Genomic DNA, 25543 nt, shown 5'->3' with positions numbered 1-25543 from the left:
GAGCTTAAGCCTTAATTTATTTGCAGGAAGCCAGGGAAAAACCCCGTGCTCATAAAAAGTGCCTGGATGCACACAATGGTCTATTGTTAGTGTTTCAGCATTAATTAACAACATTGCAATGTACAAAAACAACCCTTCCAGCGTGGGATCCTGGGATCTCAATGAGACAGGTGAGAAAGCTGCTGTTCTGCAAATGCCAACTTTATCCATGTCAGAAGGGTGCCAGAGATTTCTTAATTGAATTTTCAAATGTTTGGACTTCCCATTGGTACTTTTTAATTAGCCAGTATTGTTTTTAATTTGTTCACTTAAATTTTTATATGCACTGCTTGGTCAGTGGTTTCCTGGTATTTTGTTGCAGCTGGTCATATTCCTTTAGGAAATTCGACTTCCCTTGAGGAACAACAACAACAAAAGAATAAACAAACCCCCAAACACTGTAATAAAAATCATAGCTCCCCAAGTTTCCCATGATTTGATAACCTTGGCAAGAAGGGCTTCTAAGCCAGTTTAAAGTCTTACAATAATTTCTGCATTGTGATTGATTTTACATGTGTACTTTGAGAGAGAAAAATGAAAGTCTTTCTGGTATGCAAATACAGAAGCATGAAAAATACCATCTGTGTGGGTGGTCTGAAACTTTGCATTTTTTAGTTTGCAATGGTTGATAAAGTTAAGATGTTCCTAGTGTTTTACAAGCTATTACTACCTTGTAAGTGTAGAGAAAAGTATATATTAAAAATTAATTTGTAAATTAGCTTTGTGGGGTTTTTTGGGGTGGTTTTTTGTGTTTGTTTGGGGTTGTTTTTTGCAATTCTAGAACAAAGTATTTTCCACATACTTTTGGGAAGTAGTAATCATATTGTCTGATAGTGTACGTAAAATTTAAGAATGGAAAAGAGGAGAAAAATATGATAATCTGTTTTTTTAATATGGTGTGTTTTACTCTTCAGAGTTAGTGACTATCTGACATATAGGTGGCAGCATATGTGAGCAAAAGCCTAGGACTGTGGGTCTGTATGAAAAAAAACCTATACTATTCTGCTCTGGCCTTCCACCTTCAGAACGTACAGAAACTGTCCTTAAATCAGCACGTCTCAGACTAATTTAGTAATATATTCTCCTTGCTCTGGTGATGTATTTTTTAGTGCGCTCCAAGTCCTAATTCCAGAGGTCTCCCGCAAAGACAAAAAAGCTTCTATCAAAGGTTTGGCCAGCTTATATTTAAGTTCTGTTATTCATGGTGTTTTTCCATGCTTCGACCAGGTTCCAAAAATCACTAACAAGTGCCAAGCAAATTTGGTTTCAGAAAGTACACAGCGGGATTGCACACTATCCAAAGTAAGTGCAGAGGCCCCGTTCAGGAAACCAATTTACTGCCTTCCCTGCATCTGCGATGTGTGACTCGCACTATGCAAAAGGAATTGGTCAAGGCCACCAGTGAGAAAATATTCAGGAGGAAACAAGAAGAGCAGCATGCTTTTGAAAGGCGGCTGCACATGCTCTCTTCCTGAATATATAACCCAAAATGCTGCCTTTCACCCTGAGATGTTACCTTCGCTCATGTTTCAGTTTCCATAGAAGTCAAGTGTTTCCAATCTTCACCTTCACCAGCACCTATTTTTAAATATGGCACAGCTAATATTAACACTATTTATTTGTATTTCACCTGGATTTCACCATTGTCTGCTTTACTAATATTAAATGAACCTCAGAATAGCCAGATGTGACGATGCTTTCTCGGGGCTCATTTGGAAACCAGAGGAGGACCCACGAGGCTTGCTTCCCAGACTGAGATCTAGAAATAAAATCCACTTCCCTCAGGCGGTTTTCCCCTCAACTTTTGCTTTGTTACAGTAATGCTAAAGGAACTGCTTTTCGGAGAAGTTCCCGTCAGAGTACTACTGCCTGTAGAGGTGTCGGTAGCAGGGCTGCTGCCGAAGAGATGAGCCAGCTAAAGCCAACGTGACTCTTCCATGTCTTCGTACGCTGCCGTAGCACCCTCTGAAGAGACGCTGCATTATGCACAGAGGACAACCTCTACTAGATTTCCTAACTAGATATACTCACCAGAGGAAGCTGGGGAAGAGCTGTTTCATTCAGAAATACGTTTTCCAGCGTTTTCTGCTGAAGATAGGTGAGAAGAAAAAGGGATAAGGGAAAGAAATTTGGGAGCACAAGAAAGGGACGGAACGAGTATTTCTATGAGCAAAGGTAGTTGTGAATGCTGAAGATGTCCTGCTGGGTGGGCAGAAGGCCTCCCCTCCTGTCTCCTTTGGGAAGCAACAGGATCCATAGTCAAGCCTAGGCAGCTCAGTGCGAGGGGCACAAGGATATCTCCAGCTTTAGTGAGGCTGATCTGCAGCCGATGCAGAAAGGCTCCTCTACAGGATGCATCTGAATGTTTAAGGGTGAAACGCTGTGAGACGGCTCACCAGATGAAGAGTTTATTGGTGCTGGGAAGGGGCAGTGCCCCCTCCACCCTAACTGCTGGATGCGTGGTCTCTCCCTTCCCCTGCACAGGCTCTGGCACTCACCTGACCCTGTGGTGAACCAGTCCAGCTCTCTAAGAAGTGGAAAATAATCCCTTTTATCTTTTCTCCCCCTCCCACCTCCTCAGGTTAATTGTCTCCCAGTATAACAAGGTGAATCAGCCAGCCAAGGAGGCAGCTGACGGCCAGAGCCATAGCGAGGGAAGTGGTGGGTGAGCATGGGACCAGAACAATGTGGAGAGCAGGACGCCCTGTGCAGCAGCACGGAGAGGAGAGCTCCTCTTAGCCATCTCTGAACTTTTCCCCTGCTCAGCTCCTCTGGACCGCTCTCCACCGAGTCCTGATGGAGCCTTTGATGACCAGCTACTTGTCACTGCGAATCTACTAGCAGCGTATCTTTCATCAGTACCAAGAACTGTTTGAACTGGCAAGAACATGCCCATGTGAGCAAGACCAGAAGCAGAAGATTCTTATCTCTAAGTGAATTAATGCAGACCATATCTATACTTGAGTCCAGAGTCACGAAGCTGGTGTGGACACAGTCCAGGTAGCTCTAAACCAGCTGGCTCAGATGCTGATAGCAACAGGGCTAAAGAACATGCTCTGGTCTGCAAAACCCAGCCAAGCCTTGAGTAAACATTTGCGCAGATACCTGTCTGAGCACCATACAGTTGTCAATGTATCTGCTGATTCTAGTTTATGAGCTGCACTCAAGGCCCTAAGGCTGAAGTACAGACATAATCTTGTAGAACAGCTTATGAAAAGAAGCTCTGTTGTATTTGTCCTTCATATTTTTTTCATTTTCTTTTCCAAAAACTGTTTTACTACAAGAAAACAAAAGAAACAGGAACCACTTCTACCAACAAGAGTCCAGCTACCCACCTTCAGTAACCCACTAAAGAAAGGAATGAAAGGGAAAGCTGGTAAGACCGTATGCTCATTTGACTGCCTTTTTTTCCAATCCTATTGATTTCTGGTTATTAATATTTTTGAAATTAAGGTACGTGGAAAAGGGTTTATTTACGTGGAGGAAAAGGCCGTTGCTGATGTGAAACGTGCTGTTGCTTGATTGCTTCCATCGCTGGGAAAGCGGAGCTGGCTCAGACCTAGACGGCCAGATAAGCTGGGGAGGGAGGGCAAGCGTTGGAGAGGAGCCAACAAGAGAGGATGACGTGGCAGGTACAAAAAGACACTCGATCTGAGCGGGAGTCGGCGCTGCCAGGCAAGCTGTTGTGATGAGTAGCGGGGAGATACGTTAATAACAAATGACATCCTTTGAAGTTGGCCTAGCGTTGGACAGACAGTTGCCAAATCAGGGGCTCCTCCGGTAGCGCAAAAGCTTTGGCAATAACACGCTCCAGCTCAGATGTGCGAGGGACGGTATGAAATGAAGAGCAGAGCTGGCTGTGATAAATGAGTCCTGAAGGATTCGTGGCCGTCTAATGCGGAACATACGCAGCGCGCCCTGTTTGAGTGAAGACCGGGAGGCCGATGCATGTCGGGAACTGAAGGCTGGCTTCTGTTCTGGGGGCGGAGGAGGCAAGCACTGAACGGCAGTGAGGAAATCATGTCATGGTTATTTGATTTTTAAGTAAAACGTTACAGGTGAATGTACAACCGGCCTGACTTTCCGTTCTGTTACTTTGAAATCAACGCAGTTACGTCAACAAAAAATGAATTGGACTTGAGGAAAACAAGGATGAGGAAATATCAAAAGAACTTAGGTGTACGTGGGCTAACAAGTAAAATAGAGACTACCTTACAAACTGCTTCCCTGGCCTATAAGAACCGATCTAAGTGTACTTAAGGGTGTGAACGATCAAGACACGAATCGGTTGGTAGAGCATAGGTAGAAAGCGAGAAAATGAACTAGATAAAAGGTGAGTGTGGAAGCAGTCTTGGGTCTTCAAATGGAGACAGAGTCTGTATGACAGCCCTGGTAGAGTTTGCGTTCTCTTGTCAAGGAGCAGACTTCAGAAGAAAGTATGTCTGAAAAAGCTCCGGCCATCTGAGGATGCACGAGAAAATAGGTACCGAAATGGCAGGAAGAGTGCCAAAAGACAGATGGTCAGTGCGAGAGGATGGTTTCAAGCACCTCCCCGCTGGCCAGTCTTTGACCTATGCCTTCCAGTATTGCAGATCAACTTTCCATGTGCCCGCATGCTTGTTCAGGAGCTCTGAAGAGTTATACCGAGACAACGTGATGAGTGCTGCTTTTATAGCCCTCTATACTTAATGTGCATGTTAAGGAAGACAAAAGCCAATTTATTTCTAACATCGCTTCTCTCAGCACCTCTAATGTTTCTGCTTCTGAATCAAAGGGAGGCATTCTACAGTAAGACACTAATAAATAGCTTTTCCTTGGGGGAAGAAGCATTTTCCCATCTTTAAGAAATTTCTTTGGCCATGTGAAATTCAAATTTGTTAACTTGCCCTACAAACAGCAACTCATTTAGAAACAAATTACAAATATTAGATGGAGACAGTGAACTTGATAATGCAATGCTGCCACATCAGTTGTAGAATAATGCATCTTAATGAAGGCTTCCCATGTGAATAAACCATTATATTTACAAGCTTTTCACAGTTAATGACCCAGAACTGGATAACGAAACTCACATTTTTAGTGTGGTCCTCTGTCAGCAAAAGTATACATATTAATAATTGATGTTGCTGTAAAAATAGGACATAATATGAAGATTCCTGAGTTTGTGGGAAAATAGGACTACATGGTCCATTAACTTAAAATACTTATCTAATGTTTGATGGGCTTTGTCTTTAAAATCCTTGTTTAAATTAATAAGGCAAAATGGACATTTGTCTAAAAGAGAATTTTATTCCAACTCATCAGTCACAAGTATGCTGATGAGAGCGCTGTTTGATTCTTCTGTTGGTTACTCCTTCTCCGCCTATCCTCCCCAAAGAGAATTTAGGTTTTATGAAAGTGGAAGACCCACTGGCAGAAGGAAGGAAGAAGTTCCCTGCACCTCCCAGGTAAGCCAACGTGACGAAAGTCTCTGTACGTTTTCCCTTTTCGACTTAGGAACTCAACTGCATAGACCGCTCTTTCCTAGCTTGAAAAGCCTGCCTTTCTGCTTAGTCAGCTCAACAGCTCTCTCCAACACAGACTGCTTTATTGTTCATTATAAAACACTTAGAGGTGTGCAGGCTGGCTGAACATGCTTAAGGCTACAGTTCTACATATAGGAGGCCCCATGCTGTGGAACTAACTGCTCTTCAATTGTTCCATTACGACTACACTTACAAGGAAAGATAGTCTTCGTTTCAATGAAATAAATACATTTCATTTTACTTCATGTTTTAAGGCTAACATTCATATTATGCCTGAAAGGTAGATTTACTGCAGCTTTTATTACTGGGTACTTAATTTAGGACAGCTTCTTTTCTTAGACCTGAAACAGCACAGCTGAAACACGCACTGGATGGTTTTATGGGACTCCTTCAGTAAATGTTCTGCTCCAAACAGTATTGTCCATAATTGTAATCTTTTGATAGATGTAGTAATGTAGTAGTTGTGTAGCATTTTGCTGTAGATCGCTCATTTTCAGAAGCAGTAGAGTTTGCTTCTCTGAAGGGCTTTATTTCCTAAGCAAAGTAAGTATTTTTAATGGTCATTTATTTTCACCAGTAGTGACAGTGAGACTTTTTTTTTTTTTTACATTTGGACTACACAGACAAGTAACTCCTTACTAGTAGACTAAGGGAATTTACCACCTAAGCAACTGAGGTCCTGTTCTTTACTCATGACTGTTATTCTACTGAATTTTAAATGGTGATCAAAATTATCTTTAAAAGTTTGATATCGGAGTTAGCTATGTTCTTGCTTTCTCATTTCCTCAATGTATTTTGTCTGGCTGCAGGAAGAACGTGTTTTAAAGACGCCTCTTGTCTTACAAAGATTGTATTCATATAGGTTCCATGGTACACAAATGGTGATAGCCACATCAATTATATGGCTGAATTCCTGAATTAGGCACAAAAAAGGAACAACTAAGCAAAATATATTGCATTCATTAAAGCTTCCCTACTATATGCTTCACTTCAATGGCTTTGCCAATTAAAGTAATTGTCATATGCATTCAAACAAAGCATTTGTAGTAAGAGGCTTTGTTAGAAAAATACTGGAAATGGCTGTTTTATAGATTTGTCTCATATATATATATATATATGTATATAAAAATATTGACACGCAACACTTTTTTCAATACAATGAAAGAAAATTTAAAGTGGAGAAAATGTTTTTATTCATGACCATATAAGTTTTATATAATTTTGGTTATGTTTATTTCCAATATTATACATGGGCATGCTGTCAAACTTCTGCTAAAAATGGCAAGTATGTTTTGGACTCTGAAAGGTAGTGATTTCTTTGTTAGTGTGACTCCAGCCAATGAAAGCCAAATTATTTGGCGGGCTTCTTGCTTCCCAGCGTCTTTCTGTTTCAAAAATAAGCAGGTTTAAAATTTCTATTGAAAACAGGACAGATTAGTTATCACTGTTTAGATGTGTATGTATGCCTGGTGAAATAACATCTAACTTTGTGCTGACATCTAAATGTCATCTAGGTTGCAAGTAAAACAAAAGTAATTTTAATCTTATGCTTGATAAAAACAGGCCTGGTGTGTACCACTACCGTAACTGCCCACTTTCAAGAGCTGAAGAAATATTTTAAATTTTACTTACTTATGGAGGAGTTTGCAGCTTGTTAAATCCCATATAATATTTATTTAGTCACAGCCTAATGTTTACACAGAAGGCTATTCTGGGAAATGCTAATTTTTTTCTGACTGGATGAAATGAATTATATTTATCAGGAATTCAAAGAACAAGGAATGTTCGGCAGACTGTTTTCTCAGATATAAATAAAAGCATTATCCAAGACAACATGCCTAAATTAGGGTATGTTTAAAAGAGGTAAGAAGGGGAGAACAGTGTTTTTATTTAAGACCACATAGATCCTTTCATGCGAAAAGGATCTAGAAGGAGGAAGAATGGTGGAAATACTACGTGAGAAAATCGGATCAGCGTGTATTGTGCCACTAACTCTTTGGTAAGGGCTGAAACTATGGAATAGAGCAGTGCGAGAGCTGCGTAACTGTAAATCAATAGATGTATCTGTGAGACAAGAAGGTGTTTACGTGTGTGCATGTCCAAAGCATGCGGGGCTCAGTCCTATAAATTGTTTAAGTATGTAGAGCACTTGGCTCTAATGGGATTGATTACTTGTGCTCGTTAAGTGAAAACATGAGCAAGGGGATGTCCAGGCCTTCGGAGTATTCCTGCCTCAAAGTTGCAACAGTAGGCTGAGCCCCTAAATTGGGATGGATTTTGTCTTGTCTTTTTGTATTCCTTGTTCCCTAGGCTGCTCCTACCCTTCCATAAATCAGTCTGATTGCAAACTGTTTATCCTAACATTTTATGTTAAAAACAGCTTTTCCTCTTTCCAGTAGCCTGTGTTCTGAGATTGTAACTATAACTTCCTGCAGGGTCTGTCCTGTTAGGAGAGTCTGTTAGCGAGAGCGCCGAGTGCAGATCCATTATTAGGCTTGGGCTGTTTTGCACCACCCTGAGACAAAGCAGTTGCCAAAAACCAGTTCACACATCCAGTTACACTAGGCTGATAGCTAGTTTGCACTGCAGCAAAATGAAACAATCACAGCAATCTCTAACTGTGGGGTTTAATGACAAGGAACTTATAAATGCCAGAAACAGACCAGAAGAATTACGCCGCACTAGTTTAAAAACTGGGAAAATGGGAGGTTATAATTGGGCCGTAACGGTTAAAATAGTCAGAGCAAGGAAATGCAGGTTGGTTTGGACACCACGTGCATGTTTTCAAGACAATTTAATGTGTTTTTTTTGCAACATCAGTGTGGTTGGTGTGGCTTAAACACAGACCTATGCCTGGAACATTGGTTATGGTGGTCACGCTGGAGCTGGTAGTAAACAGCACTGTGAGGAAGATCAGGAAACAGGTCAGGATACAGTTATCAAGATATATGTGCTCTTAGCGAGGCTTGCCTTTCTTTACAAATTAAACCGGTATTGCAAGTTGTGATTTATCGGAGATTTAGAAAAACATGTGCTGAGGGAATCATGCTGTTTCTGCAATTAAGCTTTAATAAATAATAATAATAATGAGCCTTTACTTTTGAGCCAAGAAAAATCTCTGGAACATAGGCTTCAACTCTGTCATCAAGCAAAAGATGAAACAGAATCAAATTCCAGAAAAGATACATAAATTTTTCTGAAGTAAGTAGACAGTAAAGAAAATAATACTGAATTAAGTAAAAGACTGGACAATTCCTGGTCTTTGGTGCACATATTTCCATATTTTTTTGGCCAACGCAACTGAATTTTTCCAAAAAATAATTATTCAGAACTTCAAATGGACTAGCTCTTTTTGCAAAGCAGTCTTTATATGAAAATAACATGGACATTTTAAAAATAGCTATAATTATAAGAGAAATTATATTTATTGCAGTAAAAGCCAAGTCTCCTTTGGGATGGACTTGGAGTAATGGATGGCTAGGTCTTCTAATTTATCTAAGTCGTGCAGCATTAGAAAAGCAAATTCAACATATTTACACATGAAGATCTGTGGTCATTTTTTAGAGGGGTGACATGATCATACATCAAAGGGACTTGACCTTTGGAGCTCACTGCCTATCTATCAGTGTGAACCAATGCCTGCTTGCCACTCGCTTCCTTTGGAGACTACGGAGGGGAATGCAGCATGAAAAGTAAAAGGGAAACACAAATGGGGAATATAAAAACACTGGAAAGATGAACAGATTTTTTTTTAATTATTATTATTATTTAGAGGTATCCATTTTTTCCCCACATCCTTTGATTAAATACTTGATAAAGAATAATGAGTCTGAGTGCAGAGTTGCAAACATCAATTCTCTTGCTCCTAAATGGAGGTCAGGAAATGAATACACTCTATGTGTTTGGTTTTAATTCCCTTCATCCCTATGATCCTATAGATTTCCTCTCCATAAACTAGGCTATTTACATCCTAGTTATCAGTTACTCCTACTATCGGCCACCGTGAAAAGAGCGCTTGGCTGTGAACCCTCCAATAACCGATACCAGACTTAATTTCCTTCCTAAGGCTCTAGTTTTAAGACTTGATAGAAACTGTCATGGGATTTGATAGGAAACAATCCCTTGTTTTGCAAAAGGTATAATTTCTAGTTTATTTTCAGTATTCACAAAATATTCACCACTTTAGGTCTGCACTAGTTAAAATCTCTGGGAATTTTCTTTGTCTTAAACAGAGGCATAATCGGCACCCAAAGCTCTGTTTGGCTATGCTGGCCATGTTTACTGTTAATGACCAGCAGATATTAAAGGCAATAGTCCATAAGGTGTTATCCATATTTAACACGGCAAAACTTAGGTAAATGTACATGTTACTTCCTAAAGATAAGATTTTAAGGTCATTCTTAACTGATGATACATGCTTGTCAGGTGTATGCTATAGGCACAATTAGTTTTCATAAACCTGTAATGTAGCTAAGGGCAACTCCATTGCTGGGTAAAAAAAACATCCAAATTGTCTGGGAGAAGCAGAAAGCATGTTTTAATTCAAAATTAAATGATAAGTTTCTAAATTAATAATTTAAGAACTGTAGAACATAGAGGTATAAATAAACCGACCAAACATAGAGCTGTGATGAATGTTTCTGTAACGCGGTGCCGTGAAGCAGCTTTACTAGAACTTCGTACAAGGGCTGCGCTACTGTGGCTGGAGTTGAAGAGAGCTGTGAGGCTTGACACCCATCAGTGCCTAATGAAGGCACCCAAAGAATTGGTGGTGGCCAAAGAAAATGTCAACTGTAAAGAGTTTATCCTCTTTCTCAGGTACTTGCTAGGAAGGAAGATGTTGGTGGGAGGAGGAGGTACACCTTCTCTAATTGTGGGAGGAACAGGTTCCTTCTGGAGAGGGTGTGCTTTCAGTTTTGGGTTTTTTTTTCACCCCATGCGATCTAACTGACCATGGGCAGCTGTTCACTTCCCTGTACTTCTGCAGTATGATGTGAGGAGTATTTGATTATTTCTAGATGGACTTACGGAAATATTGACGTATTAATATGGCAGTTCTAATGTCTCTTTTCCCTACTCTTGACATACATATACAGTGGCTTGCAAAGGGGTGGGAGAAGAAGACTTTGCTGCTTTAATTCTGCTCCAGGAATAAGGCAGCTCAAGTGTCTTGGAATTATGAATTAAAAATTGATTAATAAAATTTCCTTGTTCTGTCATGCCTAGGTCAAATTCCCTCAAACCTGCGGCAAGTTCTACACCACCTGTTTCCACATCTGAAGGTATATCGGACTACGTATATATAGCACAAAAGCACGCAGCATAAGACAAATTGTGCTACTTCTGTGCCATCTACCATTTCAGTTTAGTTCTGTATTCCGCAGAGACTCCTTTTAAAATAGGAAGAATCTTAGAAATTAATTTCCCATCTTCTGCTAAATTACAAAAGTCTGAAGAACAAACAGACTGTGGCATTTTATATTCTCTAGGCAGCACTACTTACCATCCCCAGAAATATCATTTCCTCTTCTCTCATTTTCTCTGTTTTCTTGCGCTGGATATATCCATGCCAAACCTGAATTGTAAACAAAACTCTAATGAGATAAATGGGCCTTGTTACAGCTTCCTTTACTGTGGCAGACACAGGAAAAAACAAATAGAGGAAGGAAAGGCACAATATACAATTGAAACTATTACTCTTTAACAGGTTGCCATCTGCTATTTTTTTTAAAACAAATTCTGAGATTTGTTATCCCCTCACACTGGTATATCTAGCTTCTAAACACAACATCAACGTTCAAAAAGTGTTTAGACTTAAGATTTAGACTGCACTCCTGTACTCATCAGGCTGAATTGTCTGAATTATTCATGTGTAAGGACTTTTTCTGGAATCTAGCAGTGATCTCCCTTTCTCATCTTTTCAAGATATGGAATGAACTCTTTCCTCAGAGATCACAGGAAAAGGCATGAATTCCCTGAGATGCACTGGATTCCAAGGGGATGCCAGAAGGAGAACTGAGGTCATAAAAATCAGAATGGAAAAACAACATGTAGGTTATAAAGTCATCCTGCATTGCCAGTGCGGGACTGTTCTCATTGATCTCGCATCTAGGGTCCTGTCTCATTTTGCTAAGTGGTTTAAATGATGTATGTCACCTTCCTAGACACCCTGAAAGCTGTCATTTCAGAATGCTTCCCATGCTATGAGCTGTGTTTGTCTACTGCTGTTCTTCTGAACAAAACACTGCCATTTGGTTCTGTCAGAACTGCTGTTAAATCAGAGATTTCACCTTTTGAATGCAAGTGGCAGCATCATCTGGATGTGGACCCATCTGGACCTGAAGTTTAGTTTGTCTTTCTCTCTTCTCTTCAAGGTAAATTTGCTTCATGAATGCTGCTCGACAACGGCCTTGGCGAGCCCGTTCTGCAACCTGGATAATTTTAATGGCTTCTTCAAATGTCATGGCCTTGAGCGGTTTCTTGAATGGTACAGCCAAAAAGGAATGGACAAAGCAAAGTATTAGAGTTATGTGTTTTGTTAATTGCTTACCTCATTTAGCAAACAATACAACCAATGAACTTCTTGTGAAAACTTTAAGACAAAAACTCCCTGTCACAAACAGCAGAGACTCCTGTCTCAGTGCTATATCTTGCAGTATCTTGGAAGTTTGATATCTTGAGAGGTGTGTTTTTCTGAGGACCTTTAAGAGAAAGTGAACCTGACACGCTGATGTGTGACAAGGAAAGCCTGATGCTACAGTGGGAAGCAAGAATGGCTCTGTATGGCTTATGCATCCTGCTGAACTTTATCCATTTGGGAAAAAAAGACATAAAGAACCACAGGGATTTGTCCTATTAAAAGGAGAATTTCTTAGGCTATGGAATGTCTTCCTTTTATGTTTCCGAAGGGATGGGTTTCTGGATGTGCTGCTGGGACCCCGGCTCTCTTGCTGAATGAAGGACGGGCTGTTCTGAGCCTGGTCAGCCCAGCCCAAATAAAGAGGCTTGGGGAAAAACATGTCAGAACAGTGGAGCTGGAGAGAGGGACTCCCCCTTCTCACTCCTGAGAACTCTTGTTAGCCCCTCATGCTCCCCATGGAAAAGCGGAATTATTGTCCTTCCTTGACATTAATCCCTCTATTGGAGACAGTTCACATTTGATGCTTCCATATATACTGTGTGGAGCTCACTATCTACTACATTTTCAGCAGGGCTTTCTACAACAGAATTGCATAGAAGGACAAATGATCTTCAGAGCAGGCTCTTCTGATGAACTCCACTGTTTTTGATGTACGTTAGACTCCCTGTAACAGCACTGCCATGGACGCTGAAGAATACAGTGGTTTGTTACACAGCAGTTAGGATTTCCTGAGTGTACGTGGCTTGCTACAATGCACGTAGAAGTGCTGACAACCCTCTAGCAATCCCAGCGGTGATTGAACTGGAAGTGCAGCACAGGGCACTGGACTCATACTGTGTGAGATTATTTAATTTATGTTTATTGAATCCTGTGCCTCTCTTGTGGCATCCCGGCAAGGGAGACGTGGACCCTGCCAGTCTCTAAAGTGCAAGAGCCTGGTGCTCCCAGGTGAGCTGGCTGCACACCGGATAGTCTCATCTGTAACGGATGCCACACAGAAAAGGGGTGAGAGCAAAACTGTGGGAAACAAAAAGGCTTCAAGATGTAACGTGCCAGAACACAGCATCTCCACAGACCAACATCAGGCCACTAGAAGAGCAGAGAATTTACCCAGAGATGTACTGTGGAGGCCAAGAGGACTGCAGCTGCCCATTAAAGTAATCTAGCAGAGAGCCAGCACTCTGTCTCTGCAGACTGCCTCTGTCTGACCGGTGCTGTTCCTTTCCCTGGGAACCTTCCCTCCCTTGCTTTCTAGGATCAATATGCAGAGTGCCCCCACCAGCACTGGTGGAGAATTCAATGGTTGGGGCAGTGCAGCAGTTTGACTAAGTGGTCTGATCGGGACTGTCTCTTACGGCTATAACATCTATGAATCTAAGTCATCCAGACATGTAGGCACAGTTGTTTATTTCAGGTTAGCAATGACTGCTTGTAGGCAATGTGCCATTTCAAAAAGGTCAAAAGTATATCAAATCCAGAACAGTCTTTACTGGAGTGCTCATGTACTTCTCTGTAATGACTTCTGCTCTGCCAAAACTCAATTTTCTACTCCTCCTAGCAGCTGCAGCTCTATAGTTGTACAGAAGAGACTGCAGTCATTGTTCAGAGGTTATAAACAACTGAATGCTAACAGTTGTGCTGACCTGAACTCTTGAGTTTTCCCTATTCCAGTTAGGAATCCTGGTTCAGTAAAACTTAACCCCAACTTGATTTCAGTAGGACTAATTACGTGATGAGAGTTAGCTAGACAAATAAAGCACCTACTAACGTTGGCCGAAGTGCTGCCCTTTCTCTGACACTCTCGCACACATAAAGCAGAGTCGATTCATTTCAGTCTTAACCAGACTCAAGATGTGACTGGATATTGTTAGACAGGAAAATTTAATGTTACTTTCTGTTTGTGCCTTATCTGTAAACAGACTTTTACTTCCTAAGTGCTAGAAAAGTACTTTTCAGTGGCTCGTGTGTTGAGACACGTGTGGCTATAAACTAAAAAAGTTAAACGTGTTATTATGTAGGTATGTGGTACGCTTACCTGTATTTGCAATCCAGCATTAAGCAAAATCTGATCAAGGATTTTCTCCCTCTGCTGCAGGACTTCCAGCTTTTCTTTAATGAAATACCTTGGGATAGGTACTTCTATGTCTTCCTAGAGGAAGAAATAGTCATGAGATGTTTTTTAGAACTGCATTAAAATCACATTATTAATTGAACAACTTTACAAAGCAATGAAATTGGACTGAGATTGTGGAATATTTTGGAGCGTTGGGGAATTTGACCGCTGTTACTTTGCAATTACTTAAGGCCTAATTCAACAAAAACAAATAAATCAACCCAATTTCTCAACCATGGCAGGTCAGAAATCTTTCTTTTTATAATGGCTCAATTATGTTATCAAAGTGTTAAAATATTTGGTAGAGTTGCCAGAAACTTAAACCTGATCTCCACTGAATTGAATACCTCTGGTGGTATGATCATCCCACTTCTTTTTTTTAATCAACATGAAAAATAGGTCTGTTCTCTTGCATTATTTTTTAACCATTACAAGGAACCAAAGCACAATTCTGTTCATTACAGGTATTTCTACCTGTAGACAGACTGTCACCATCTGTGACTGGGATATCTCAGTCACTTCTCAAAATCAGGCGTGGTTAGAAGTGGCTGTCTTTACTTGTTTCTATCATTAAAATGATGTAACTGATTCACATTTCTACCCATTCTTCTCCTGTAGAATTTCACTGTTGTTGAGAAATGAAAAAAGGACACAGGCAGACAAAAAACCACCCCAAAAGTTAAGATGCTGCCGAGTGGCAGAATGTGTTCTTTGTATCCCACTGAAGACTGGAGACGATACTTCAGGAATAACTACTGGCAAGTATATTTCTTTGGGGGGGGGGGGGAAACGTGTCTTCTAGATGTTTCAGGAACATCTAGAATATTTCCTCAAGCAAATGATTCACCTGCGGGGTTAGGGGGAGGCAGGCAGTATAGTTACCCTGTTGTGCTACTCGTGAGGAGTTATACAGTCAAATTACACAATAATTTGTCCCCAGGTATATGTGGGCAGCTGTTCTTTTTGCCCAATGAGCCTAAGACAGGTACAAGACTTGATGCTGCGCTATTAGTGCCCTCTGTTTTGTCTGATATGGAAACTTGGTGCGCTTTGACCTGCTCAGGGAGACCTCTGACTTGATCCTTTGCAGTCTCAATGTCACCTCTGGTGTGGACGGATACAGAGGGAGAAAAGTGCTGGCTGTAAAGGACAAGCACCACTCCTGCCTTGACACAGGCACATGGCAAATGTGCTGCTTGTGAGCTCTAAGGCCTTCCAATTCCTAGAGCAAGAATTTGCAGGGAAGGCTGTGGCCAATGAAAACAGCCACCGTGAACTGCAAACTTCAAGATTTCATTACTAATTCCCTCAGTTGCATACTGCACAGACCGGGACATCCCTATTATGGCAGCATAAGAAAGCTTCCAGGTAGGACTGTATTTATCCCTACTGATTTTATCAATGCAGAGATCTGGTCTGCTAAAGTTTCTAAATATTTGTCTCGTTAAGCTCCCTGTTTGCGCCTCCAAGTATCCTTGACTGGTGATGGAAATGATTATACATTGTACTTCAAGAGTGCAAATCGCTCTAGGATGGGTTACAAATCTGGCTGTCTTCAGGTATAAGAAATCAAGCGGTTTGTCTGGACACCCCGCATAGAACGAGAGGGCTTTTATGCTGCCAGGTAGCAGTGCGAGTTGGTCAGCGTAGGGGTGATGAGTACCTCTGATGTCTAACCCGGGCTTTAATTGCAAGTAATTCTGGACTGTGACTTTTACTGACTGTAAAGATGAGATCAAAGCTGTAATACTGGGGCTGGAAGGGGTGGGCAGTAGGGAGACTACTTCTCTTTATAATCTCTTTTTGGGGCCCAGAAGTGAAAAGTTAGGTTTGTGATGTTTATCCTCAAGTCAAATTTGCAGCCTTTTAGCCACTCCCGGCTCCGCATGGGATTTGTGTATCCAAATACCTTTGCAATTACCCCAGGAAGTGGCGTGGCTGAGTGTTGGAAGGCAACTGTACAAAAACATGAGGCACAGAACTAAGGAGAGATGAAGCTTGGCCTTACAGTGACGTAGTAAAAAGTATGCAATGTCATTGCATGAGATGTAAAACGCGACTACTCTGTTGTGTTCTCTGCCTATGATCGTGCTGGATTTTAGCCCATGATAATACAGAGAAAGGAAGGACTAGAGATATCCTTTCTGGGCAGATTCTTTAAGAAATAGCAGTTATTTGTTAAGCACTGGCCAGTAATTTTGTTTTGGAACCAAGAATATGTGATTATTTTATTAAAAAAAAAAGTAAATCTGTATTCCTATCTATTATGGAAAATAATGTTTTCTCTGAAAAAGCCTGAAATCTCTTCAGTGCTTTTTTTTTTTTTTTAGTAGGTAGGTATGTCATGCCTTCTTAAAATTAAGGTGTGGTGCAGGAATTTGAATTTATGCTTGTTTTTTAATAGATGTCAAGCATGACTTTTCAGACTTGCCAACTTTTTGCTGCAGGTTGATTCACTGATAAGTCATGAAAACAGCAGTGCTTAACGATTTCAAAATATGATTTGAGGAATCTGTTTCCCCGGAGATGTGTTTATGTTCTCCAGTATGCTTTTGCATAGTTTAAAATAGTTCTCTGCTGTGACTAACATAGAAGGTAAAGAGCTGGTGAAAATTCACGGCAGTTACAATCCTCAATTTGCAGAGTGAAATACATGTGCAATTGCAAACAGAAACACGTTTGCAAAGCAAAATAACGCTATAATGATATCAGGCAATTTATCTCACGTTATAACTAGGATCCTGAAAAAAGCAGGAATTTAAGCTCCAACTCTTTCTTTAGAAAAGCTGCTAGCAGCGGTACCTGAATTTGACAGTAGGTGGAGCTGTCTGCGAGAGAAGTAACCAGCTTTTTGCAGCTACGTTTTCACACTGCTTTTGGAGCGCAGCTCCGAGACTTTGCCTTCTCGCTGTACTCATCTGGTTTAGCGGGCTGTGTGTCGGGGGCTGCTTTTACATTAAGCAATCCTGAACCCTGGACCTTGACTGTGCTCCCAGCCCCTGCCTCCTTTACAGTAAGAGGCTCGTCTCAGATTTCTCACTTTAGTAGTTTGTTGTACTATGAGCTAGTAGACCAGACCATGCAACTTCTAGCATGATCTGTAATCTCCGGGCGAGGCCTGTGGCCAGGCTGATTCACAGTTATGCAAAGGGCAGACTGAAGTGGACTGTACCTTGGTTATCAGTTGCCTATCTTCTACCTAATCCCACATTAAAATCAGGCAGAGTCAAGCTGCTGACATTAATAGCGAAGCTGTCTAAGCTAATAAGACTTCATGTTAAGATACGTGCAAGTGAAAGATCCACAGAGCCTGTGCTGCTACGGAGAAGCGGAAATGCAACATATTGATCAAGCACATCAGCTTTTAAAATCTTGCATCCAGCCAGGGTCAACCCATCACACTCCGATATCTAATGCTCATTATAGATCACATATACTCTGATCTTTAATAAAAACGCCATAATTACTGATCACCCAGTACACTAGTGAACATGCAGCAAGCTAAATCACTTGGTGGAACTTCACAGACTGCAAGTAAATGTGACTGTCCTTAAAATACAGGATAGGCCAAGTTCCTATGAATTTGCTCATAACAGAGGTAGACTTACCGGGAGAAGCTTTAGATCTTCCAGGATATTATCGATGTAATGAAACTCCGAGTTCTCCAGCTCCACCATCTCTTTTTTCATCTCCAGGATTCGGCCAATCACACCATCTAGCACTTGCCGAATGACTGTCCGTTTCTGCTGGTGAACGAGCTGGTCATGGGCCATCTCCAACTTTCGGAAGATTTGCATGTATTTGATGTAGGAAGTGGCTAACATGTTGAATACTTTCACGCGGTCCTTCTCTGGCTGGAGGAACTCTTCTCTTTCCCTCCGGAGCTGGATGTCGAGGTCTTTCTGGGCATCTGTCCACATCTTATTGTAAGTGCTAATTGAAAAGAGGAGACTATGTTAACCAGGCATGAAAGCAAGAGTTAGCACACAATGATGCCAGGGCTCTGCGTGTGCGGATTTCTTAAAAAAGCAAGCCTGGAAATGTGAGCCATTATATTTATAAATTGATTTTAACTAGAATGTATTTTAAAAACCGTTAGCAAAAGTTCCTCTCTTTGATTGTTTTAAAAATGGGAATCTTCAAATGTTGTTTTATTAATGAGAGCTTAACAGTTAAACTTTTCAACTTCATTCTTAACATGCTTGAAGCATCCTCCAAATGCTTGAAGCTACAGCCCCCAGTAGTGCCACGAGTTTCAGTCCATGGTGCTAATTGAGAAGATGGTTTAATAATAGACCTTATGATGGGCAAAGGTCTGTTTTAGGCCTCTCCATGTTTGGGATGAGGACCAATTGATGTTTCTACAGTGTGTGTTGCCTTTCTGAAATGGTTGCTCAGAACTAATTGTAGGATAAGGGCTGTATTGGTGCCAAGGCTAGAGCGTAGCTACGGGCACTATTTCAAATGTGAAGTGAGGAAAATAATTAATTTCTATGGTAGCAACTGTTGTACTCCAAGCAATTGCTAAATGTCTGGTCCAGTGGCTAGAGAACTATGTGATATGGAAGAGGTCACCTAAGGCCAGCTTCATTTCCAGAAGTCATAAATGCTGTTTACTTGGTACTTTTGGTAGGAATAGGTGGACCTCTGATGTGAGCGTGGACTGGCTGTCAGTGGCTTTTCATGGTAAATGCAGATCAGTGCAGAATATTGTGGGAAATCATCCTAAAGGAGCAAGAAACAGACACTGGGCAATGAGGCTTTTATTCAGAGAAGAGTTCAAGCAGCAGGTTTGTCAGGGAAAGGTGCTAAAGTCCCCGGTGGTGAAAGACCCGTTTGGGTCCTGTTCTACTTTGTAACCTCTCTCTGTCAGGTGGAGACTGTCCCTTGGGAGCAACAGGCTTCAAAAAAACCTTACATCTTTGAAAATGCTTCTCTATCAGCAGAGCTAAGAAACTTCTTTTGCACCGAGACTCAGTTTATGCTGGGAGGAAAACAGTTTCTTGATTCACATTGCCAGGTTTGCGGGAGGAGGGGAAAAGAGTGGGCTAAGGTAACAGGGAAAGCTGACTTTCTTAGACCTAGAAATAAAGGCTATTTGCCTTAATGGTGCAATCTAGACCCATCCATGTGCTTAACCTAGCTATTGCTTGCTGTTCCTAGAGCCTCTCAAAGACAGATGAAAACAGTAAAAGGCCCTGCCTCCATTAGATGAGCTTTCAGAGCAGACCTCTTGCTAGTCTGAGCAGCATTGAGGGATTATGCTCACAGTCTGAGCAGCCTGTGTATTAATTCTGAAAAGGGAGCTGGGCAGCTGTTAACATTGCTCGTGCTTGATAATAAATGCCCAAGTTGGAGCTTTGTCAGCTGATCTTATCGTTCCCAGTCTCGGAGTACAGAATGACCTGAGGCTTGTGCTGCAAGAGGGACCAGTGAGGCGGACAGGACAAACTCCAGCCCACAAGTTCCCCGAGCGTGGGGTGCGTGCTGCGTGTCCAGGATGCTGCTGGGACTCCCTGCTGCAGTCAGCAAAACCACCAACAATCTGAACCCTGCTATTGAATTTGCACCATTAACTTTTTAAAGTGCATATTATACTTTTTAGCTGACCTGGGTTTCTGCAGGATGCAGCTGGTCTTGCTTTTCCTAAAGCCTCTGCAGCCCACCCAGGTCTTTCCCCTTCCTTTTTTCCAACTTCATTTACATCCCATTGCACCACCCGAATCACTCAATTGCAGCAATTAACCCAGGTGCAGGAGATAAACAAAATAAAACCAGCAGAGTGGAGAAGATTGGCACAAACAAGACCAGCATTAGCTTTGACCTAACAGCTCTGCAGGTTGATCAATGGGAGTTTTGTACGCTTCCTCTCAAGTCAGGACGCAGAAGAACGTATGCTGGTGTGAGGTTCACGGGGTTTTCCAGCACAGAAGGAAACAACGTGGTATTGTACTTAGCTGTGCCTACTCACAGACCATTTGATAGCAGGGAGGTTATAAATCTTTGAGAAAGCCTGGCCCTGTAGGTTGTCCCCACAACCATACGGCTGATTTATGAACAGTGGGTATCCTCGGGCTAGAGCGTTTCGAATGCAGGTTATTGCATGGAGACAACAGATTGTACCGCAACGAGAACCGACTCCACGATTGTCCACTCCAATTTACAATGATCTCCCTTTCTGCCTCCTCTGACTGAGGAATGTCAAGTGGTTCCTCCTGCTGAGCCAGCTAATATCCAGTTCCTTTTTATATTTTGAATGACTTTTTGAGGGAGGAGGGGAATGGAGTGCTCTAGCCCTTCAGAGTACGTTAACATAAGACAATATAGATGGAACATAATTGCTTCCATAAAGCATTAGTTTATCAGATAAGCATTAAGATGATTGCAAGCACGTTGTTGTGGGTCAGATGTTAAGACTATGGATGGTATGTTTGTAGCTTTTGCAGCAGGGATTACACATTTCTGTGTAAATAAGGGCAAAAGAAGGGACAGGCCCACTGGAAAATGAAGTATTGAAGGAAAAGATTGGTGTGGAACTCCCTGAATTTTCAGCTGCGATAAGCTGGTAGCTCCTGTGTACCTGTTGCAGTCAGGGTGACTGACACCTTGGGGGGGGACCTGGCCCTAGTGCTTCAGTTCGTTAGGCATGTGATGGGGAACAGCAGATACTTGATAATTGGACAGTGCAAGCAGAAATGTGATTTGCGTGTTTCTTTGGTTCACCCTGATTAAAAACTAGAGGACACATGCACAGCCATTTGTTTCCCCTTCCCCAAACGGGATTAAAATAATTATTTCGGGTTTTACTGGTGTCCAAATGGGAGCCCTTCTGGACTAGTTTGAAGGATCAGATGTGCTTGGTGTTTATAGCCCTTTCTGGGGGGCTTGGCAGAGCTGCTGTATTCCCGAGGAGCCCTTCAGCTTTGGCGACAAACAAGTTCAAGGGTAGTCAGAAGGAGTAATGCATGTCCTCAAGGTTACGTGTTAAAAGCAAAGGACAGGACTGAGTCTCCTTGCCTGTTAATCAGAAAGCACGCGACCCCTAAAACCTATTTGAATTTTTGCCTGTTTGCTCAGTCTCTCTCTGCATTAAGTTGTAAACTCCCTCAAAATTGCTTCCATGCACTGAAGGGGGGAGTACAACACAGACTTGAGAGCGCTGGCTTTTTATTTACTGTTACTGGTTCGTCTCGTAGGTTTGTTCCCGTTCTGTAACGGGTAGGTTGTGAGCTGTATCCATGCCTCAGGATATTACATCAGAATTAGAGTGGATTAGAGCATCTAACTAGCCTAACAAGTGCGGGTAACCAGCAGGACTGAGCATAATTTTCCTACTTGCGGCATAAGATTATTAAATCCTGGAAAAGAAAGACGTCTGTCTCTTGATCTCTGCATGTGTATAGCAGTGTAAGTAATGCTGCAAATTGTCATAGCAACTACAAAATAGGAGTGTTATGGGGAAAATAAGCAACACTAATGGGATGAGGCAAAAACACATAAAGTGACTTAATTCTAGAGCCCCCAGAGTGTTCTCTGGCAGCTTACAGCTTGAAGGGGAAGGTCAAGGCTTTACCTCCTAACCAATGTCCCTTCCCTTCTCTCCCACAAAGTAGAACTGGAGTCTAAAACAAGGGCTTAAGAAGACTCTTTTGCTATAGCCTGACTTCTAGTTTGACTCTCACTTTTATTGCTCAAAATAAAGCCTAATCTGCTTATTTAGAGTGAAGCTTAAAAATATGTTTTTCTGCTCAAGTTATAAAGAGATGTTTAAAATCCTGCCAAATTCAGCATTGCTTCATTTTAATATTCCAGGGCCCTCTAACTCTGTGTGTTTGCTTCACCCGTCTCTTCTTACACTTAAAACAATATGTTGGTTTTGAGTGCAACTAAGGTTAGCTTGCTTGTATTGAATTGGTTTTGAGACTTAAGCATGCCCTTCTTGGAAGGATTTGTGCTGAGTGGGCAAACTGTGCCTCAGACCACTCTTGAGCCAGCAGCGGAATCTGGCATCAGTGGGGTTACCTTTGTGTGTGCCGTCCCCCCGTCCCCCCCCCCCCCCCCCCAAGTGTCTGGGTGGTTTTTACTTAGCTGCCAAAGGGAACGCTATTTCTGTTATTCCAGGACATGGCACAGTTTGCACTCCAAGCTGTGTCTGTCTCTGGATTTGTATATGGGCTGAACCTAGGCTTCTTTGATGCCTGGTTTTTCTGGGCTGTCTGTCCTCCGAGGACAGAAATATCTCATGCTTTCACACACCAGCCATGTAAATGCAAAGTGTAGTATTGCATGGGCCCTACTGTTTTTTTCTGATGGATGGGCACATGTAAAGAGACGGAAGGGAAAACGTTTGACTCTGACTTGGCCCAGCTCTCTTCACCTTGTATGGAAACTCCTGTTTGATTACATGAGTGCTAAATCGTGTGTGTTTTGAAATATTTCTGAAGCATCTGGGCTGCCACTGCAAACTACCTGCATTTCTTCTTTCTCAGAAGATGAGACTGCGCTGTGTTGGGCCATCGAACAGGGAATGGAGAAAGCACTGGCAGGGCTTGTGAGAGCAAGGGGCTGTGGAGCTGGGCTGCAGCAGGGATCTGTGGGATGGAGCAGGGCTCCTTCGGGCACAATTTGCCCAGCACGTATCCACCACCACGCAGATCAAGGCAACGGTCACGGAGCAGAGGAGAGGTGGCTGAGACTTGGGTCTAGTGACAAGGAAGTGCGTGCAGGGGCCAGTCCTCGGGGTCTCCTCTAGATACTTGGGGCTTGACAGGTCAGCCATTGTGCTAAGCCCGGGGCAAACACAGGGGAGGGAAACCCTGCCCTGCAGCCTCTGTAAAATAAAGGAACAAGAGACAAAGGTTGGGAGGGGAAAGTGAGGCCCCAAGAGGAAAAGGGGCTTGCACAAATGCTGCTGCTTGTCTTTTTTTCTTCTCTCTTTCTAAAAATCACCAGACTGAAAATGACTGCTGGCTTATTCAGGTCAGCAGAGTTACCTGTTCCCCCACTACAACCTGCTCAGGTATTGCATGGTGATTGCTGGGCTAAATATGTTACACGAGCAGCCCTCTCTTTTCTTTTTTTTTCTTTTGTCTTATTATAGAGAAAACTTTTTGCAGAGAGAAGCAGAGATCAGTGTGTCCTTATGACACAACCAAATTGACTGAAAGGTTGTCTGACTCAATTCCTGTTTTAAAAGCCTTTCGCCTGCAGTCTGGAGCAGTGCTGACTTGTGGGTCTGAGCTTGGTCAGGCCTGCCTTGCTCCTAAAATAAGATTAGCCTTACAATTATGCCAAACTTCTTAGCTGGTGGTGAATGTAATACTGCCAGATGACTTCCCTTAAGCTTGCTTGCCCTAGCCGTGATGTTTTACAGAGTTTGAAGCATATGGGGAAAATAAAGGATAAACCTCAGTAGGCTTTGGTTGTGGCTGGGGAAGAAAACGTACAGCCTGCTGGCATTGTTAACATGAACAGCTCTGCGCTTCTGTCATCTCCAATTGCAGTCTTTGGTACTACGACAGAAAGTGAATAGGGGATAAAAGATTTTAGTGGGATAAAGGTAATGGGAAACTGCAGGGAAGGCGAGGAAGCCTGCTTCACTAAGCAGCAGTGGCAACGCCGCACCTCAGCAGGTCTCAAGCACCTGCTCCAGCCAAACTCACAAGGCTGATTGGAAAAGTGGCTGTTTTCTTACAGGAGGACATAGCGAAGTGATGAAGGCGGGGGAGAGATTATTCCAGGCTGAACTTTGCTGTAGCATGCTCTAAGGGCCATCCTTCTGCCTGTCAGGCTGCAGCTCCTGCCTGGGCTGGAGGCTGCCCTTTGCTTTGAGGCAAGGAGGAGAAGAGCAGCCTCCTCTCCTTTGCAAGCAGTATTCCTCCTGGCCAGGCAAGCATGACAGGATGCGGAAGGAGAGCTTTGGTAACTTATATGCAATTAGTGGGTAGCATTGCTGCAGCAGATACCGTAGTAAGTTCTTTGTTGAGAGATGGATAGCCAGAAACAGGCCAGAGCTGAAAAGACATTACCTACTAAAGCTCCAAGCAGCATTTACCTATACCACGTTTTACTGGGTGTGGTAACGAAGTTTATTTCGGCATTAACCACCTTATGTGCATTTTTTATTTTTTTCTTCCCTTAGAAAAGGAAAGAGCCATCGCCTGTCCAGCTGCCTACAGTTGCATGCATAAAGGGCAAATGCTGTGTCTGGCTGCTGCTTCGCCTCTGCTTAGCATCAGGAGGCTTTAAGCTCAAAGTTAACACGGTCTACGCAGGTTCTTGAAAACTGTAGCCTCTTCTTTCGCTGTTTTCTCCCACAAGTGCTGCTGGGACACTTCTACTGACAACGCTTTTTCCCAAAGGAGACAACGTACGAGTAACGCACGAGATCTTTCCCTGCTTGCCCATTAAGGATGAAGGCAGGCACAGGAGGGAGTTGCAGCTTTGAGTCTTAGCTGTGATCATTTTGATTCTGTCTCTGTTTTCCTGCTTTAACATAAGCAGGATGACATGCTAATGCTCACCAGGGGTGGAAAGAGGGGCAAAGATGAATCTATCTGTGAATGCTTGGGAGATGTATGAGAGAGAACATGCTAGGAATGCCCAGGAGGAAGCTAATAATTGTGGTGTTTGGATGGAATTTGAGGAATATGGCCTGGAGCCACATGCTGAATGAGGGGATAAAAAGAAATATTCAACAACAGCCCAATCGCTGAATGAGGCTGGGGCCCCGTGGGAAGAAAATAGGATGTGACCACAACATAAGAAACTGCATCGTAACGCAGCCACGTAAAGTGGAGTAGAGAAGAGGGGATTAAAGTTGCACTGACATTTTCTTACGCTTTGGTTCTGCAACCTTAATTTTCTTTAACTGAGCTTTGGGGATGCAAGACAAAATACATAGCTCTCCTTTGGTTGTTTCTGCCGGAAGCAGAAGGGGAGATTCTAAAGATCTTCTCTTAGATTAATATTTAACCACTGACTTAATATAAGTTCTATTTGTGACATGAGATTAAATTTTAAAGCTTTTTGATTGTTTAAAGCTCCTTGGTGGCAGTGGCAAATGTCTTGTAGCTGATTAAAACCTGCTACAAATGGTAGCAGTGCCAAGACTCAGCTTTGAATGTGTCTGGACTAGGGCAGTTCGGGCAAGTAAAGAAATTACTGGTCAAGATCCTACAGGTCAAGTAAATGGTAAATAAATTCATAAAAGAGGAGGAAACACAG

At 42.3% G+C, this 25543-nt stretch overlaps 1 protein-coding gene and 1 long non-coding RNA gene across 2 annotated transcripts in view; one reads left to right on the top strand and one right to left on the bottom strand.

Annotated features, from left to right (window-relative positions):
* The window catches only part of LOC140657744 (uncharacterized), an 87232-nt gene that overhangs the window by 24777 nt on the left and 36912 nt on the right, over positions 1-25543 (top strand). The window contains exons 10-15 of the long non-coding RNA XR_012044467.1: positions 27-170; positions 1858-2137; positions 2621-5486; positions 10791-10846; positions 11939-13361; positions 14936-15075. This is a non-coding gene — a long non-coding RNA (uncharacterized lncRNA). The remainder of the gene's footprint in view (positions 1-26; positions 171-1857; positions 2138-2620; positions 5487-10790; positions 10847-11938; positions 13362-14935; positions 15076-25543) is intronic.
* Positions 1-25543, bottom strand: part of IQCA1 (IQ motif containing with AAA domain 1) — a 110077-nt gene that overhangs the window by 80961 nt on the left and 3573 nt on the right. The window contains exons 2-5 of the mRNA XM_072875236.1: positions 17926-18250; positions 14240-14353; positions 11855-12043; positions 11068-11139 (exon numbers count right to left, since the gene is read on the bottom strand). Of these exons, the coding sequence (XP_072731337.1) occupies positions 11068-11139; positions 11855-12043; positions 14240-14353; positions 17926-18250 (700 nt within the window). The remainder of the gene's footprint in view (positions 1-11067; positions 11140-11854; positions 12044-14239; positions 14354-17925; positions 18251-25543) is intronic.

Source organism: Ciconia boyciana, chromosome 10 (genome assembly GCF_034638445.1).
Source record: "Ciconia boyciana chromosome 10, ASM3463844v1, whole genome shotgun sequence".
NCBI classification, from domain to species: domain Eukaryota; kingdom Metazoa; phylum Chordata; class Aves; order Ciconiiformes; family Ciconiidae; genus Ciconia; species Ciconia boyciana.
The sequence above is the reverse complement of the archived record's forward strand: the minus strand, read 5'-3'. Positions and strand labels throughout refer to the sequence as shown.